This window comes from Hylaeus anthracinus, unplaced genomic scaffold (assembly GCF_026225885.1).
Source record: "Hylaeus anthracinus isolate JK02 unplaced genomic scaffold, UHH_iyHylAnth1.0_haploid 11981, whole genome shotgun sequence".
Lineage (NCBI taxonomy): Eukaryota > Metazoa > Arthropoda > Insecta > Hymenoptera > Colletidae > Hylaeus > Hylaeus anthracinus.
Window position 1 is genome coordinate 6,198,705 of NW_026534329.1, and position 15,704 is coordinate 6,214,408.

The 15,704-nt window shown below is 38.9% G+C and overlaps 1 protein-coding gene across 2 annotated transcripts in view; it reads right to left on the reverse strand.

The window, feature by feature from the left end:
• Nucleotides 1-406: 406 nt before the first annotated feature.
• LOC128885613 (voltage-dependent T-type calcium channel subunit alpha-1G) overlaps nucleotides 407-15,704 on the reverse strand; it is a 98,022-nt gene continuing 82,724 nt past the window's right edge. For both annotated transcript variants that reach the window (XM_054139715.1, XM_054139714.1), the window contains 17 exons: nucleotides 15,661-15,678; nucleotides 15,278-15,568; nucleotides 14,984-15,135; nucleotides 14,249-14,395; nucleotides 13,737-13,902; nucleotides 12,988-13,334; nucleotides 12,441-12,633; nucleotides 12,215-12,364; nucleotides 11,281-11,661; nucleotides 10,721-10,913; nucleotides 10,254-10,515; nucleotides 10,003-10,133; nucleotides 9,746-9,895; nucleotides 8,970-9,262; nucleotides 8,276-8,549; nucleotides 7,830-8,086; nucleotides 407-7,703 (listed from right to left, as the gene is read on the reverse strand). In XM_054139715.1, the coding sequence (XP_053995690.1) occupies nucleotides 6,786-7,703; nucleotides 7,830-8,086; nucleotides 8,276-8,549; nucleotides 8,970-9,262; nucleotides 9,746-9,895; nucleotides 10,003-10,133; nucleotides 10,254-10,515; nucleotides 10,721-10,913; nucleotides 11,281-11,661; nucleotides 12,215-12,364; nucleotides 12,441-12,633; nucleotides 12,988-13,334; nucleotides 13,737-13,902; nucleotides 14,249-14,395; nucleotides 14,984-15,135; nucleotides 15,278-15,568; nucleotides 15,661-15,678 (4,323 nt within the window). In that variant the 3' untranslated portion in view covers nucleotides 407-6,785. The remainder of the gene's footprint in view (nucleotides 7,704-7,829; nucleotides 8,087-8,275; nucleotides 8,550-8,969; nucleotides 9,263-9,745; nucleotides 9,896-10,002; nucleotides 10,134-10,253; nucleotides 10,516-10,720; nucleotides 10,914-11,280; nucleotides 11,662-12,214; nucleotides 12,365-12,440; nucleotides 12,634-12,987; nucleotides 13,335-13,736; nucleotides 13,903-14,248; nucleotides 14,396-14,983; nucleotides 15,136-15,277; nucleotides 15,569-15,660; nucleotides 15,679-15,704) is intronic.

Consider the following 15,704-nt stretch of genomic DNA (forward strand, 5'->3'; position numbering starts at 1 on the left):
ACGATCGATCAATCGAAAGGAAAGTCAGACGGATTTGTTTGCGGCAAAACGATTTAACGGATCAATTGAAACGAACCGACCATTCCACGGTATCAATTACCAGCTGTCTCGATATCAACAAGTCAACGAGTTACACAGAGAAACTATTACTACCAGCTAGTAATAGTTTTGTTACAGCTAGACGATTATCGAACGACCGAAGTTACATTTAATACAGGCAGCTGATGATCGATCCTAGAACGGGAACACGGATCGATCGATTCTCGCGATCGGTCGACCGATCGTTTCGACACTGTCGCGTGTCTCCGCTTACGCACCAGTCGCCTAGGCGCACAGCGCTCGTTTGACGCTTGGCAACCAGAAATGGGCGAAATTCTTCTCTAAATTAATTGTTTCGAATAACGAATAACAGATGAACAACACTTTATTCGTTACATCCTCGATCAACTTTCAGAATGGATTATTTTACAATGAATCGAATCAAAAATTCAAGTACTCGAGTAGATGTTGAGACGAAGTCGCTCTGCGTTGATTTTATTCGTCATTCAACATTCGAATCAAATTTCGCCCGCCTCCGTTTGGCAACCTATAATCTTCGAGTCAACGAAAAAGGAGGCGCCGGTTGCTGTTGATTGTTTCGAAATGCGGACACCACCACCGCACGAAGGTTCGTCAACGTTCGTCAACGTTAGAAGGCATAGAGTTATTTACTTTATTATTATTTGTTATTTTTATTTATTTATTTATTTATTTATTTATTTTTTTGTTGGATTTATTCCGACAATCGTTAAATATTACCGCACGCGGTAGTATCAAAATAAACCACACCGAGTGTAGAGTATGTAGAATATTCGTAAGTGTATGTATGTACAGTAGATCCTCCTATTATATGTATACGTATTGCCGGTGGAAGAGACGTATAGAGCGTTTCGGTATCTAAAGACTATAGTTAAGAGTAACTTTTCCTACGTTAGAGTCACGTCTAACATGATCGACCGTTTGAGATGTGACGATGGGACTGACGAGATTTGGTATCGATGCTAATGTTAACCATTCGATACCAAAGTACAGTAGATCCCTTCTAAAAATCGTCCGGTGATTCTCACCACTTTTTGAAACTGGTGTCTTGGAGCCAGTCTCGGCGTTAGGTTGCCACGGCTCCTTTGTAAGAAGCAGCGCAAAGGTTTATTTAGAGAGTAAAAAATGGTAGATTTATAACAAAAATCGACCATTTTCCTGCTTGTTTCGGTGATAAAGTAAATTTCATTCACCTCCATCTCTAAGCAACATAACCGAGACCTGACCGAGCGCCTCTTAGACAGGATTTACTGTACTTTTCCTACATTATAGTCACGACAAACACGATTGACCGCTCCAGATGTAGCGATAGGACTGCTACTCGAACTATTCGATACCAAAGTAGTTAATAAGATATATCGAAAAGCTATCGAAATCTCCGACTCTCGGTATCGAGACTATTGTAAATCTATTTAAAATAAGAAAACAGTATTGAACTGGTACAATGAGCCAAAAATATTTGCCAGTCACTCCAGACCGCGGTTATTCTAAGGTACACGAGGATTGTCGATTATCAATTTGCGAAGCACAGGTGGAGATTCTTTTCTTAGGACAAACGTTGAAACGTCTCCTGATCACGAATCCGAGCATTTTTTTTTGTTATCAATATCCGATATCAATATACTCTAAAAAGGAAAAACAAACATCTACGACTTCAAGTAATTACAAAATGTTTCATTTCTTATCTAACAAGTAATCAAGAGTGGATTCTGTTTTTTTTTTTGTACTTATATAGATGGTATTTAGTTTTGATTTCAAGAAACATGGTTTTGAGATTTCTCTTCTGTACATTGTAGTCTTAATTGTAAATATATTTCAAATTAGTCGTAAGAACTCTATTATATAAATTCAATCGTTTTCCATTCCTTATCACCTCGAGAAAATTTACGAATCTAACACTTATTTTACGTTATAAACCATTGCTCAATAAAGAGAAACTGATCTGTATAGAAGGCTTTTTATAGAAAAGTTAGGCTCTACGTTCTCGTAATTCGTAATAGTAACGGAAATTTTCAACCCCGATGCACTTAAAATTTACTCTTATTTTTAACAGTTTTAGTTATTAAAGTGTGCAAGTACAAGAATTCGCGAGTACTCTAATTTTATGTTATTTATTGTTATTTTAAGTACTTTCCTAATTTTAGATTTTGAGTTACTTAGTTCTGAAGAGGGCCCCAAGAAAGGGCCCAAAGAGTTAAAGTATTGAATTGACTCGTTGAAGGCTGTTTAAGTTCGTATGAATTGTAACGTGGCGTCACATTTTCTGGAGATCCACCGTTTCGATGTTTCTATAAACTTAGGGATACTTTCCAATCGAGCGAGTATAATTTACCTAAGCGCGATAAACCACAGACCTCACTCTCGCTTGACCAAGCAATTTCAACATTATTCAGAAAGCATCGAACGAATAACGATTCTATTGATACCCACATGTTCGATACTGTTTGACGTAAAACTATAATTATAATTGGTATCGATAGAATTCATCGAGCATCAGTCCCATCGCTTCGAAAATAATTTTAACTACTGCGAAGCACACCATGTAATATTATAGATTGTCTCTCTGATTGTAGAACACGTTACACGTACCTACTGGTAACAGTGGTGAGGATAACCCCTCGATGATCTTAAACGATCATTTTCTAACTGCAGAACCCGAAGGATCTGGACAGAAGTAATCAACTAAGGCAACCCTATCACGAGTGTCTAGAAGCATGTTTGGGTTCTTTGTGGTCTAGGGACTATTAATTTACAAACCACTCGAGTCTTCTATGGAAAGTTTATCGTTATCTCTTCCACCGACAATGTATATGTAGTATGGATGCGAATAAACCATGGTACAAACGTTGAAGCTTGATAGAACTCGTTGAAAAAAATCAGGAAGTTTAAGTAACACGTGTTTGGAAATTTATAGTTTCGTAAGTAATCAGCTGTATAGTTTGGAACTCGATGGTTCTTTTTATAACTATACATACTGTGGGTCACGTAAAATGAGTCTCGTGAGTTAATGGAGGAAAGATGAAATGCTCAAAAGGAATACTGAAATAATCCACTATAAAGTATGTCTATTGCAAGTTCACCCAAGTGGAACCAAGCCTATCGAAGGTTTATCCCCACCATTCTGTTTGTTTAAAGTTTAGATTCTAAACCACTATTCCACAGTGTGAAGCTCAGATGTATAGTACTAATGGAGCACTGCAAAGTGTCAGCAGTTTTACTTCAGTACTGCTTGTGTACATCTAACTTGGTACTTATTAGTTCATGTTTGTTTTAGAATTGCTTCCAGGACTAAACATCTGTGCTCGATGTTATAGTTATTCCTCTCGCATGAATCACAGCTGGCGAAGTGGCATGGAACGGTCAATTGAGTTCGACCAAACTATAATTCTGGACAAGTTGATTTGTCGGGACATCAATCATTCTATGGCATGTGTCAGTGTTGATGATTAATTTTCATTGACATTTTTTGTAAACAAACAGCATTTTTCTTGGTAACAGTAGTTTGACTTTTAATTTTTCAAGATCAATCCAATATTTTTGTATAATTTTATGCGCCAATTACAGCTGCTATCGTTATTAATTAATAAAGAAAATCGACTGAGTGATAAAATAGTTGAAAAGTTTACTTTATAAGATAGTAACTACAAAATTAGAGATCAAATATAATCCAAATAAAAATGTACTATAACAATTAATTTCCAAATTATTACTTCTCTTTATAAATTATTATTTTAATGCAATAATTATCATTCTATTTCTTCCCTTCAATTTTGAAGAAATTAGTGAGAAGTACACAATTTTTATTAAATTACCAATTAAGACTTTTCAAACCGAGTTAATTTAATATTTTAGATTTCTCTAGTTTCTTGGGTTTCTAACGAGTTGTGAATGTACCAATACCAAGCATGATCCAATTGATAGGTATAATGTAATAATGTCTCGGTAAGTCTGAAATCTTGCAAGTTGCTACACGTAACCATATGCATGGAGTATGTTTAGAAAGCATAGAATGAGAGAGATAGATGCTGTGCATTTTATGCTGAATCTGCTCGTGGAATTATTCAGAGACCCTGTCTTAAACACAAGTGTTCTCTTGAATGAACAAATATAGTAATGCTGGAAAAACAGTGGAGGCAAATATGGTGAAGCAATTAAGTGTCGAGAGTTCAAGTCCCAGAGACAAAACCTATACACTTTACATACACTAGCATGCTAAGCCCCTGAGTACACCAAGGTATCGATTAAGTGTGCTTCGAGTACTTCACCGTTCATACAGGAAGTTTCACGAAATGTAAGCGTAACTTCAAGACTAAATTTAATATGCAAAAAATAATAATACGAATATCTAACCTTCGAATTATTAGAATTTCTGATTATTCGTGTCTCAACAGAAGATGTTAGAAACTAGTAACGTTAGTAAGAATAGTATCAAAAAAATGTTTACAAATAATTATAGCAATAGAATTTCGCTGTCTCTGCTTGGAATTAGAATTAACGACATACTAAAAATTTGTTTCGTTACTTTTGTGCGCTGAATTCGATCTTGGAATTACGTTCACAATTCATAAAACGCTCTTGTATATATAGAAATCGGTGTCGAAGCGGAAACTTGCGAGAATAGAATCGGTTAGACAGCCATGTGGTAGCGATTTCGTGAACTAACACCGTCAAATTTTACCCAACGAACTAAAAAGCTGCGCGCTTACGAAGTTATTAATTTTCAGACACATGTTTACTAAGGCTTTCACGTTCCTCCGAACGAATTCTACCGATCCCTAAGATTTGTACCTACGGTCCGTTTACGCACGGTATTATATTACACGTTTTTGTGTCTCTCTTACTCCTTACCCAGAGGCTTATACACGTGTCTTCGTTTTTCTTAAAAAATTAGCTACGTTTCTAATTGTTGCTTCTCCTTGTTGTTGTTGTTGTTGTTGTTGTTGTTGCTGTTGTTTCCTTGTCGCTGTTTTCACTGATGTTCTGTTTTGCCATTATAGGAAATACACTACGATTAAAGTATATCACAGATGTTAACGAGAAGAACGTTCTAGAACGCGTTTAAATGAAACGAAGAGGAAAGAGAGAGCATTTCCACGATTGTTCGTCGCCGCAGGATTATCCGGAAGTACACGGCAGCTGGCTCGACATAGCTTTCCACGAGAACTCGTCGAACGTAACCAATTGACATGGAGATAAGATTGTACGAGTTTCAATTTGTATTAAAGATTATCACAACGTGTCGGATTAGTCTTAAGGTTCTAATCACATTTACCTCGAACTCGGCTAGATGTACAGTGGTAGCGAAAGAGACAAAAATACCATTATAATCGACTGAGCTGTTCCAACTGGCTGTTATTACTTCAGCCAATCGTAACAGTGTTTGTTCAGCCTTCCCATCCACCCCCTCAACCCTTTCTCTCGACTGTACGTTGGTTCTGAAAATACTCGATACGAAGGTACGTCTTACGTCTAGTGTTTTTTTAACGATTCATCAGTTTTTTTTTTTTAATCTTCTTTACAGCTAAATCTTCCGTTGCGAAGATGGCTACGCTACGTTTATTCCGAAAGTTCTTTCTCTTTTTTTTATCTAGATTTTTTCTGGCACTTCGGTAAACGACCGTTTTCATCATGTTTGTTCTTTTTTTTTTTTTTTTGTTTTGGCACCTTTCGTTTCTCCGTCGAGAGCTACCACGATCCGCCGCGGCTCTCGAAACTCTCCTGCGAACGACACGCGTTAATTTTCACGAGCTGGAGAAAAAGGAAAGGCGAGAAAGTGTGGTCCGATTAATTGCAATTGTCGCGTAGACTCGACAGATTCTACCTAAGAGCTACTATATCGTCTAATTTTATCTGCTTCGAGCTGCTTCGATGCTTGGACACTAAGAAGCTGTTCGCTTGAGAGCTCTATAATGTTGCCTATGACGAAGGATAAAGCTATTAAGAATCAAGTATTAAACAGTTAGAAGAATTAAACGCGCTATACCAACGTGCTTCTTTACTACCTTCAAAAAAACTAATAATAAATATTGATTGCACCCACTGTATACCTTAATTACTTTTATCCTTTATCACAAACAAAGATACAAAACACCCAAGTAAAAATTGCAAAGTGTCCGAAGCATCGAAGCCGCTCGCTACACGTCTTCGTCCTACCAATTCCTACGAATCGACTTCCACGACGTTTCGTAACGTTTCGGAACGTAAAACCAGTTCCGCTGGCAATAATAGATTGTCATAGGTTTTTTTTTTTTTTTTTTTAAGTGCGTTATACTTGCGTTTATCGCGAGCGCGCTTTCATTAGTTTATCATTACTCGAGCTACGGAGCTGCCCGCGATCGAATTGTAATCGTTAGTATAATTATTACTCCCGCAGTTCCCGCAATTTCACGTTCGTAAACGGGTTTGCGTGTTGTTATACCTCCCCCATCACCCTAAAGTTCCCTACTTTTTTGTAAATTCTCGGCGGTATCTTCCTTCCCTCCTTTCATTTTGGCAAGTTCACGGCGACGAAGTGAATAGAATATAACGACTATATTGTCATGCACTACAGTCTTTCTTAGAGCCCAGCAGTTGAACCCTCGCAGCACTCTCCATGGTACTTCGCCGTGGATACCATGGTCGGCTAGCAGTTGCATAAAAATTTATACTCTTTTGTTTATTTTTTTTTTTCAGGAAAGGGGATGATTCTTGGTTAATCGTCCACGTGATTAAGAGGGATCCGACGGTCCACCGGTGGACGGTCTCTCGGGTCTCTCGGGCCTGTTTTCCCCGGTCACTTCCGTCGCGTCGGTGTCCTCGCGCACCTCGGTCACCGAGAGGACCATCGTCGTCGATACGTCCGGTGTCTCGTCGCTGTGCATCCTTCTGCGATGATTGTTGCTACTCGCCGAGTCGGTGTCGTCGACGTATATTCTCACATCCGAGCCAATGGTGGCGCAGACTCCTTCTGGAACGAAGAGGACGGCGCTACCGCTTCTACTTCCGCTTCTGCTGCCGCTTCTGCTACCGCTTCTGCTTCCGCTTCTGCTGCCGTTGCCGCTTCCGCTGCCGCTACCGCTTCCACTCGTGTTCGCGATCATGCTGTCGCTCATATTGCTACTAGACATCGGCAACGCCTCTTCGGACCTCTCCTCGGCAACGTAAATGCGCCCGTAACTTCCGGTCCGCGTCGTTGGTCCTTGCTGATCGCCCACGCCGCTCGACACCGCCGCCGAGCTTCCGCTCTTCAGCTTGGGCGGTCTCCTTTCGTTTATAACGGACTGCACGTCGAGATCGTCCATCGGTGGCGCGGATACCCGTCTCTCGTCTTTCGCCTTCGAATCCTCCATCTTCGAGCCGCTCCTCGACGCCTCGCAGACGCTCGTCACGCTTGACGTCTTCGAGGCGTTTCCGGCGGTGCTTGCGGTGACGTACGTGTCGGACTGTGACTGCGTATCGCTCGATGCTCTGCGACTTAACGTTGCCTTGGACGGGTAAATGATGGCCGTTGGCAGAAGGTAACGATCGCTGCACAATTTAGGACAGGTTAGACCGGTAACCGACCCGGCCGGAGTCATGGGCGAGGAGTTCGCTGGTGTTCTATACACGCTCAGCAGGGACTTGTTCTCTGGGCCGTCGCTGGTTGCCTGCGAATACGAATCATTGTTTTATTTGGAGCAAAAGTTTGGTAACAGATGAAGATTCTATAATCGTCCAGAACTTCGATCGGTGAGTAGTGTGAGTCGTTTTCATTTTTAGTTAGAATGATTTACCTGTAACCGTTGACGTTGCACATGATTAAGATCACGACTCGCCGAGCCGTAGCTGTGTTGCGAGATAATTCGAGGCACGCTTAGGTTGCTCACAGGCTTCTCGAAAACTTCGGCGACTTCGAAATGCATCGGCAGTAACGATCTTCTTTGTTGATGCCCCGAATGAAATGTTTGTCGACGCTTTGACTTGAACTTGGACGGTCTCGAACTGGGACGATGATACGAGCTGCGACGCGATAGTGACGCAGAAGACCCATCTGAAACGTATTTAGAACGTGGCATTTTTAAAATAGCGTGAAACAAACCGTTCCTCAATTTTTAAACGTTTTACACATTCGAATAGTATACAATTTTGATTTTTGACATAAATATGCACCGGGTTAATTAAGTGCAAAGGGTTAATACGTTGAAAAGTATGGTATGTTTATATTTAATGGTAAACGCACCCTCTGCACTTCTCTCTCGTGGTGGATTGTAAATGAAATTCGCCGGCAAGGAACGAACTTTGGCGAGGCCAGGCCTGGTAACTGGAATCTTCTCGTTTGTCACTAAAATGGATTCTCGTTCCCTGACGTCGTCGTCCTCTCCTTCGCCATCATCGCTGTCCCCGTCTCTCTTCACAACATCATCGTCGTCCTCTTCCTCCACCTCCAAGAGCTCCTCTTGCTCCGCGGCCAATTCTCTTTCCAGTTGCGTTTCCATGTCGAGCTCGTCCTCCATCTAGCGTATCAATTTCAAATCGAATGAAGCAGTTTCAAAATTATATGACGAGTGCAACAACCTTGCTATTAGATGTTAAAGAGGTGTTAAAGAGGTTTTGGTTCAATGACTGAAAAATAAACGATTTTCTAGAATTTTGTTGTTGAAACGGTAAAGAATATTAAAACAAAATTTTACCATGACATTAACACCGCGCCGCAAAGTGTGTCGCACTCGACATAGGTCGTTGTTTTTGTAAGATATTTTTAAATATAAAAATTGCCACATATGCAGTAAGAAATGTTCTTTCCAAGACTCTCAAACCTATTACCGGAAAATTGTCTGTTTGTCCAGAAAAGATTGTCAAATGCCTCTTTCGGGCCGTCTTAGATATGCTTCCCCTTCGTATCACTAATGGGACTAATTTTCAATAAACCTTACCTGTTTGTGACTTTCCTCGAGGTGTTTCATGAGTACGGCAACGACGACGTTCACGAGAACAAACTGCGCCATCAAGACGAAAATGACAAAAAAAATCGGGGCGATGATGGTGCTCACGCAGCAATTTTTCACGCAGTCCGCTGCCTCGTCGCAGTCGTCTCTTAAAGTGTCTTTCATGATGCCGTTCCAATTGTCACCTGTTGCGACTCGAAAGAGCGTCAGAAACGCCATACCGAAATTACTGAAGTGAGCGTGCTCGCCGAGTCCTTGACAAGGCATTTCGTCGTTACATTCTGGAACGAAGTAGCGCGTATTAATGGAAACAGTCGAGGCAAACTTTCTTTTACAAAATATTACGAATAATCAGAATTGTATATAAATTAACAAGTTCCATTTGAATAAAGAAAATATTCTTAATTAGTCGGATACTTGTAAGACTAGATTGTCGCACACGTTCATGGATATTCATTATAGATTCATATGTACAGTGAACGCAAATTCAACTGGTTCAAAATTATCACTTCTTATTAAGAATGATATTTTTATATTTTGCAAAACCACTTATTTATTCAGAAGCAAGAGTTTCTAATAATAGAGTTGATAATAATACGAGTTTTTAAACAAAATATACTTACTTAAGTCTTGTAAAATACAAAAATATAATTTTTAAATTTCCTCTAATGGAAATGAAGATTATAAATATGTATAATTAGATATTGGAATTTAACTAATTCTGAATTTAAATGATAATCGTGTGGTATGCATGTGGCACTTACCTAAACGACCAAAGAGTTCCACCCCAAGAGCTGCGAAGATGAAGAAAAGCAGAAAAAATAGTAGACCTAAATTCCCGACCTGAGGCAATGCCTGCATTACCGTGTCGAGAAGGGCTCGTATTCCTTTTGCCATTTTCAACAACTTCAGAACTGTGGGAAAAGACCATTCCTTAATTAAATAAATACATTTAAAATTCTACCATAAAGTGTCTACACTTGATCGTAGAATACATTCCGAATTAATTCATCCAACCTACCTCTAGCGATTCGAAGGACTCGCATAACGCGAATTATGGTTGGATTAATGGGAATGATTTTCGACTCAACTTCTTCGAGAACAATGCCAACTACCGATAGTATTACGATTCCTACGTCTAACTGATTCCATCTGAAACGAATATCGAATAAAATATTATTAAATAGCGAATATCAAGTAAATATATATATTTTATCGATAGACATCGTTTCTTGTCGTTGTGAAACGACGGAATAGTAGAATATCCCTTACTTGTCTTTAAGATAAAGGTGCAGACCCAAAGCAAGAAGCTTCATGAAGGATTCGAGGATGAAGACTGCAGTAAAGAAATAATTAAATATCTTTAGAGCGTAAGTCAAAGCTTTCGGCATCATGTAAAACTCTAACGCCATTGTTACAACATTCAGGCCGATTACCGCAGCGATTGCTAGGTCAAAGTACTTAGACGTCACGACGTTGTGAACGAACAGCCTGGATTTCGAGTAATTCGTGTAATAAGGTGGCTCGTGCATCTCTAAAACAAGCATGGCGAACGGTTAAAAAAACATTTGAAAAACATTCACATTTCACAGTTTAAGTGGATTTCTTCTGTCTGGTGACGTCGATCAGAAATTACTTTAACGGTGTACAATTTTTCAAGTGCTTGACAACGAATTTTGTATCGTTCAATTCTCCATTATTCTGTTATCGCGTGTAAGCGGTACGCGAAACTTTCTTACTTCGTCGTTTCTTCTCCATCTGTAAGGCCCGTTTGGCAGCCCGTCGCACGCGCTCCTCTTTCTCTTGTTCTTCGCGACATCTGTGAAAATTTTCCACCACAACCCCTACGAACATATTAAGCACGAAGAAACCGACCAGCAGGATGAAAGCTATGAAGTACAACAACCGCCACTCCGAGTAATTCTCGATTGGCTGCAACAAAAGGAAACGGAACGCTTTATATTTGCTATATTTTTATTTTTAAACTAGATATTTTTACGTACACAGACAAAGAATATAAATTTAAATTAAAGTGTGATTCGTCTTTTAAATATTGTATCGTGTATATTTTATTTTCGACGTTCTATGTATTTATGCGTTTGTTCGCATCCTTGTATATTTTCGCATATTTACATTTGTCTTAAATGCATAGGCATCTGCAATCCAATTATAACTATAACTAAATGTCGACCCAATGTTACTCCGATGTTAGCGAAGTGCATAACATTTTCCACAAACCAAAGGACACTGAAACGTAGTATTTAATTGATATGGCTGTACTAAAGGTTTAATTAATTACCTGTTGATCGACACCAACGGCGTCCAACCCGGTGTACATGATGTTCACCCATCCATCCCGCGACGAGAGCACGAACAGCGACATCAAAGCTTTACCGAGGTCGTCGAAATTATACTTTCTATTCAGCCAAACGTTACGTTTGTCAGCTAGGCAGTCCGTCTTATTGCGCACATTTTTTATGTCAGGCCCCTCGCAATAATAAAAGGCACCCTTAAAGAGCTGCACGCCCAAGATACCGAAGATTACGAAAAAAGTACAGCATATCAAAACGATGTTGCCGATAGGTCGTAAAGAGGATAACAATGTCTGAACAACAAGCTTCAAACCAGGAGCTCGATTAATAACTCGTAACGGTCTCAGCGACCTTAAAAGTCTAAAAACCTGCAAAGCAACGATTAACGAATCATGAAGATGATGGGGATGTTCGTTAAAAGTAGGAAAATACTTTTAATTATTTAAAAAAAAGAGATTGAATTCGACGCAAGGGCCAGAACTATGTAGTAAATATTGATGATGCGAGTAGATCAAAATCAAAATCAATTGGTCGGTGGTTTTTCGTTAATAATTCAAAAATGAAGACCATCCGACATTTTTGCAAAGGATATTGTGGTTCAGAACTGTCTCAGCTACCCCTTATTTCCGGTTCTTGTACCAATTCTGGGATATCCTGTATACTCTGTATAATAATTTATCAGTTGTCTCGAACAGTTACTTAATATTGATCCGAACATAGTTGACACCAAAATGCCAAGTACGAACTCAGAGTATTTCTTTGAATTTACTACAATAAAAATTACTATGTCTATGGCCCATATTTAGTAGTTCTTTATCCAATGCAATAGCTGTTTACCCCACTTTCAACCGACCTATGGTCGAATTTCGTAACTTGAAAGTTATTGCAAACCATAAACAACAAATAGTTGAAGTGTCGTACCCTCAGTATTCCAAATATCCTCGGACTACTCGACGAAAGTAGAGACATCGATAAGTCGATAATGGAAATGATCACGAGAACTCCGTCCATAATGTTCCACCCAGAAGTAAAGTAAGCGTCCGAGCCGTAAAGCATTCCAGATGCGACGACCTATTATAAAGTTGAACCATTTTAGAAACTAATTATGTAGGTATCGAAAGGAGAAATTTGAATTGTGATAGGGCACCTTAATGAACATCTCGATGGCAAATACTCCGGTGAAAACGTAGTTCGCGCTCGCTAAAAAAAGTCTTTCCCCGCTGTCTGGTGGTATGTTCGGCCGTTCCATTGCCAATGTTATGCAATTAAGACCAATGAAAAAGAGGACCACGTTGTCGAACCATCTCTGATCGACCAGCCATCGACACAAAACGCGAAACCTGAAATACAAGCAGTACATCAGTTTTCATCTGTCAGAGACGCAAGGATGAGGAATCGTTTAGATCTAGAGATTAAAATAAGATATTATATATAGACTCGTTATAATAGAGATCACGTTGAGAATGATGGATAAATATCTTTACTTAAACCGTAGTTATAAACGATCGAGTATGAAAGCACAAAATTAATTTGTACACCTAATACGCGTATCTCCAAACATAAACAAAAGCATTTTATCCAGCGCTGTATGTCCATAATTAATCGGTGCCTGTGATTAGTGTTACCAAGCCAAAGCTATTCAAGAAAACATTGCTCATATCTTTTTACTATTTATATAACTTTATCGAACATACCTGTTACTCAGAGGAAAAAGATAGAGCGAATAGTCGTCGCGCTCTTTAAGGCAACCTTTAGGTTCAAAAAACATGAAGATCTTTTTGATTCTCTCGATGCTACTCGCGCTTCCGTGACCGTTCAACTGTGGCGCCTGTTCGTCTGTGCGTGGATTGTCGTCTTCTTGATCGGGAAGTTGCTTAATTCTGGGCAGTGGACCGGTCTCCATTGACAAATTGTTAATTGTACGTGCCGTTGAGCATTGCACGGGCACCTCGTCCACAGCTAGGCTCTTTCTCGTCGGCGACTGAACGTTTTCGTATCCGCGCAGCGAGTTTCTACGCGAGAGATCGCCGATCCAACGCATCTTGAACACATATTCCTCCCATTACACTCACGTATCAATAATATACTCGATTCTGCATTACCATTTTTCTTTTTAATCTATGTATAAATTGCGTAGTAGCAGAAGACAACAAATATCCGCGATATATTTAAAATGTCATTTCACTGTATTTCTTCCTTCAAGTATGAATGTTAATACGTAAGATATTCTAAGATATTCTAAGTCTAATGTCTAAACTACTAGCTTTCGAAAATTACAGTATTTGTACTGTCTGTGAAGTAGAATTTAATAAGACACAAATAATAGTTTCATTTTCCTGCAAGTCTTTCTAAGGACAAATTAATTATTGCCTTAAATAGTATAGCACATCTTCAGTTCACATTTTGTTGCATTGTCATATTCTCTGAAATCTGAGCCAGTTACCTGATTGGGCGTCGCTGTATACCGTCGTATGGAGGAGCTACGACTTCCAATGGAATTGTTAGGGCTGAGGCTACGATTATTGCTCATTAAGATTGTCGTACGATTGTTTGGCGTGTCGCATTGCGTGTCATTTCTTATCGAACCGTGCAAATAACCGCTGTTGAAACTGAAAATTCATTTGACGAGTTTATGATAAAAGGAAAAATCTTTTATTAATTATTTATGCTATATAGACTGACAGCTAGACTGCGGATATTCATAACAAGTGTAGATATATAAGAATATACGAAGATGCGTACAAATGCATGAATATAAAAAATAAAACACATGTTGAAATATTTAGATGATAAATTTTATTTGACTCGTTTTTGTTCTTTATCTTTGTCTATAAAAATACGAATTTGCATAAACATCAGCAGTCTACCGATAACGGGTTTCTCTTTACTGAAATAACATTTGCAAATGCTACATTTTATTGACCATCCCGTGTTATTAATTTATTTATGCCTCACGTTGAATTGGAACCAAGCAAAGCGCTTCGACCGTTGTTTAATACAATGGCTCTTCCAGGAGGGTCGTCTTCCGTTTGGGACCAACGTTTCCTCGTTATGGATGGCCGCGATAGCTTCCACGAGTAACCCCTCTGTATTCTTGGCGGACTGCGAAAACAGACAGAGTAAAATTACGATCGATTTCAATATTTAACGTGTAATTTTAATATTAGTATTTCAATTATATCATTCATGATTCTCTTCAGAATCATATGTATATACAAAACATGCAATTTTAATGTTAATCCTTTGGTTTTTTAAAGAAGATACAAAATACCATAAAGGAAAACGAATATAGAATTATTAGACTTGGAAAAGTTTCTCAATGAAAAATCGAAGGACTTTTTTAAGAAGGGAATCGAACAATTGCCTTGACGCTGGCAAAAAATGTTAGGAAATGATGTACATTATTTTCTTGATTAGTGTTTAAGATTTTAGATTAACCAAAAGAAATGTTCAATTCATTAATGAAATTACGTTAAAGAGGATGTTAATTTTAATATCTACGCAAAATGTCCCTCAAGAAAATTGACGAACTTTTCTAGTAGTATGAAGATGAGCCCTGTTTACTGTTGAAATCAAATATGGCAGTGCATGCTTTCTGCGAATGAAAATGTAAAAGAGAAAATTTAAACTATTCATTGCCCCAGTAAATATAAATTACATTGAATCTTTAGAAGGTGAATTAAAATGTACCTAGAGCTGGATGACTCCCTTCTCGCAGAATTAACAGCAGCGGTGACAAGACTGATCCGCCTGGGAAATTGTCCAGCGATAAGGTTCTTAGTTGGTATTTTGTTTGTGACATCCGGTAATTTCAGCAACCCAGAAGGTATACTGCATTGGCTCTGCAAAGTAATATTTCCATGAAGGACCAGGGAAATAAAATATAATTCGGGAAATATAGTAATTTATTCTCTAAAATAATTCGAGAAATATAATAATTATTTATTGATGGGATTGCCTCCAGTGCACGATTGACATACGTACACCTGAACGATCGATCGATTCGATCGACAGTGCTGCTGTTGGATAAACAGCGTGACAGTTCAAATCTCGATAGCCAACGTCGAGAGTGGTATTAGGCGAATCTTGAGGTGTGGCTGCTGTGTGGGTGATTATGGGCGGTTGCCCTGCGCTTCCCATCATTTTATTCTCTTTCTGTATATTACACTTTGGCTCGTCCATCTGTTTCTTCCAAACGGTGTTTTGCTTTTCTCTGCTGTTGTTGTCTTTATATTTGCGCAGCTCTTCGGCGCTCTGCCACGAGTTCTTTCGATCCTACGTTTTGGGAATTATCTTTCCTTGTAGTCAATTCGTTTTAGGTGAATTAGCTTTGATAGATAGAGAGGCTTATAAAGATTTCAACTAACCCCAAAAATGATATCCAACTGCATGGGAATAGGGAGAAATTTGT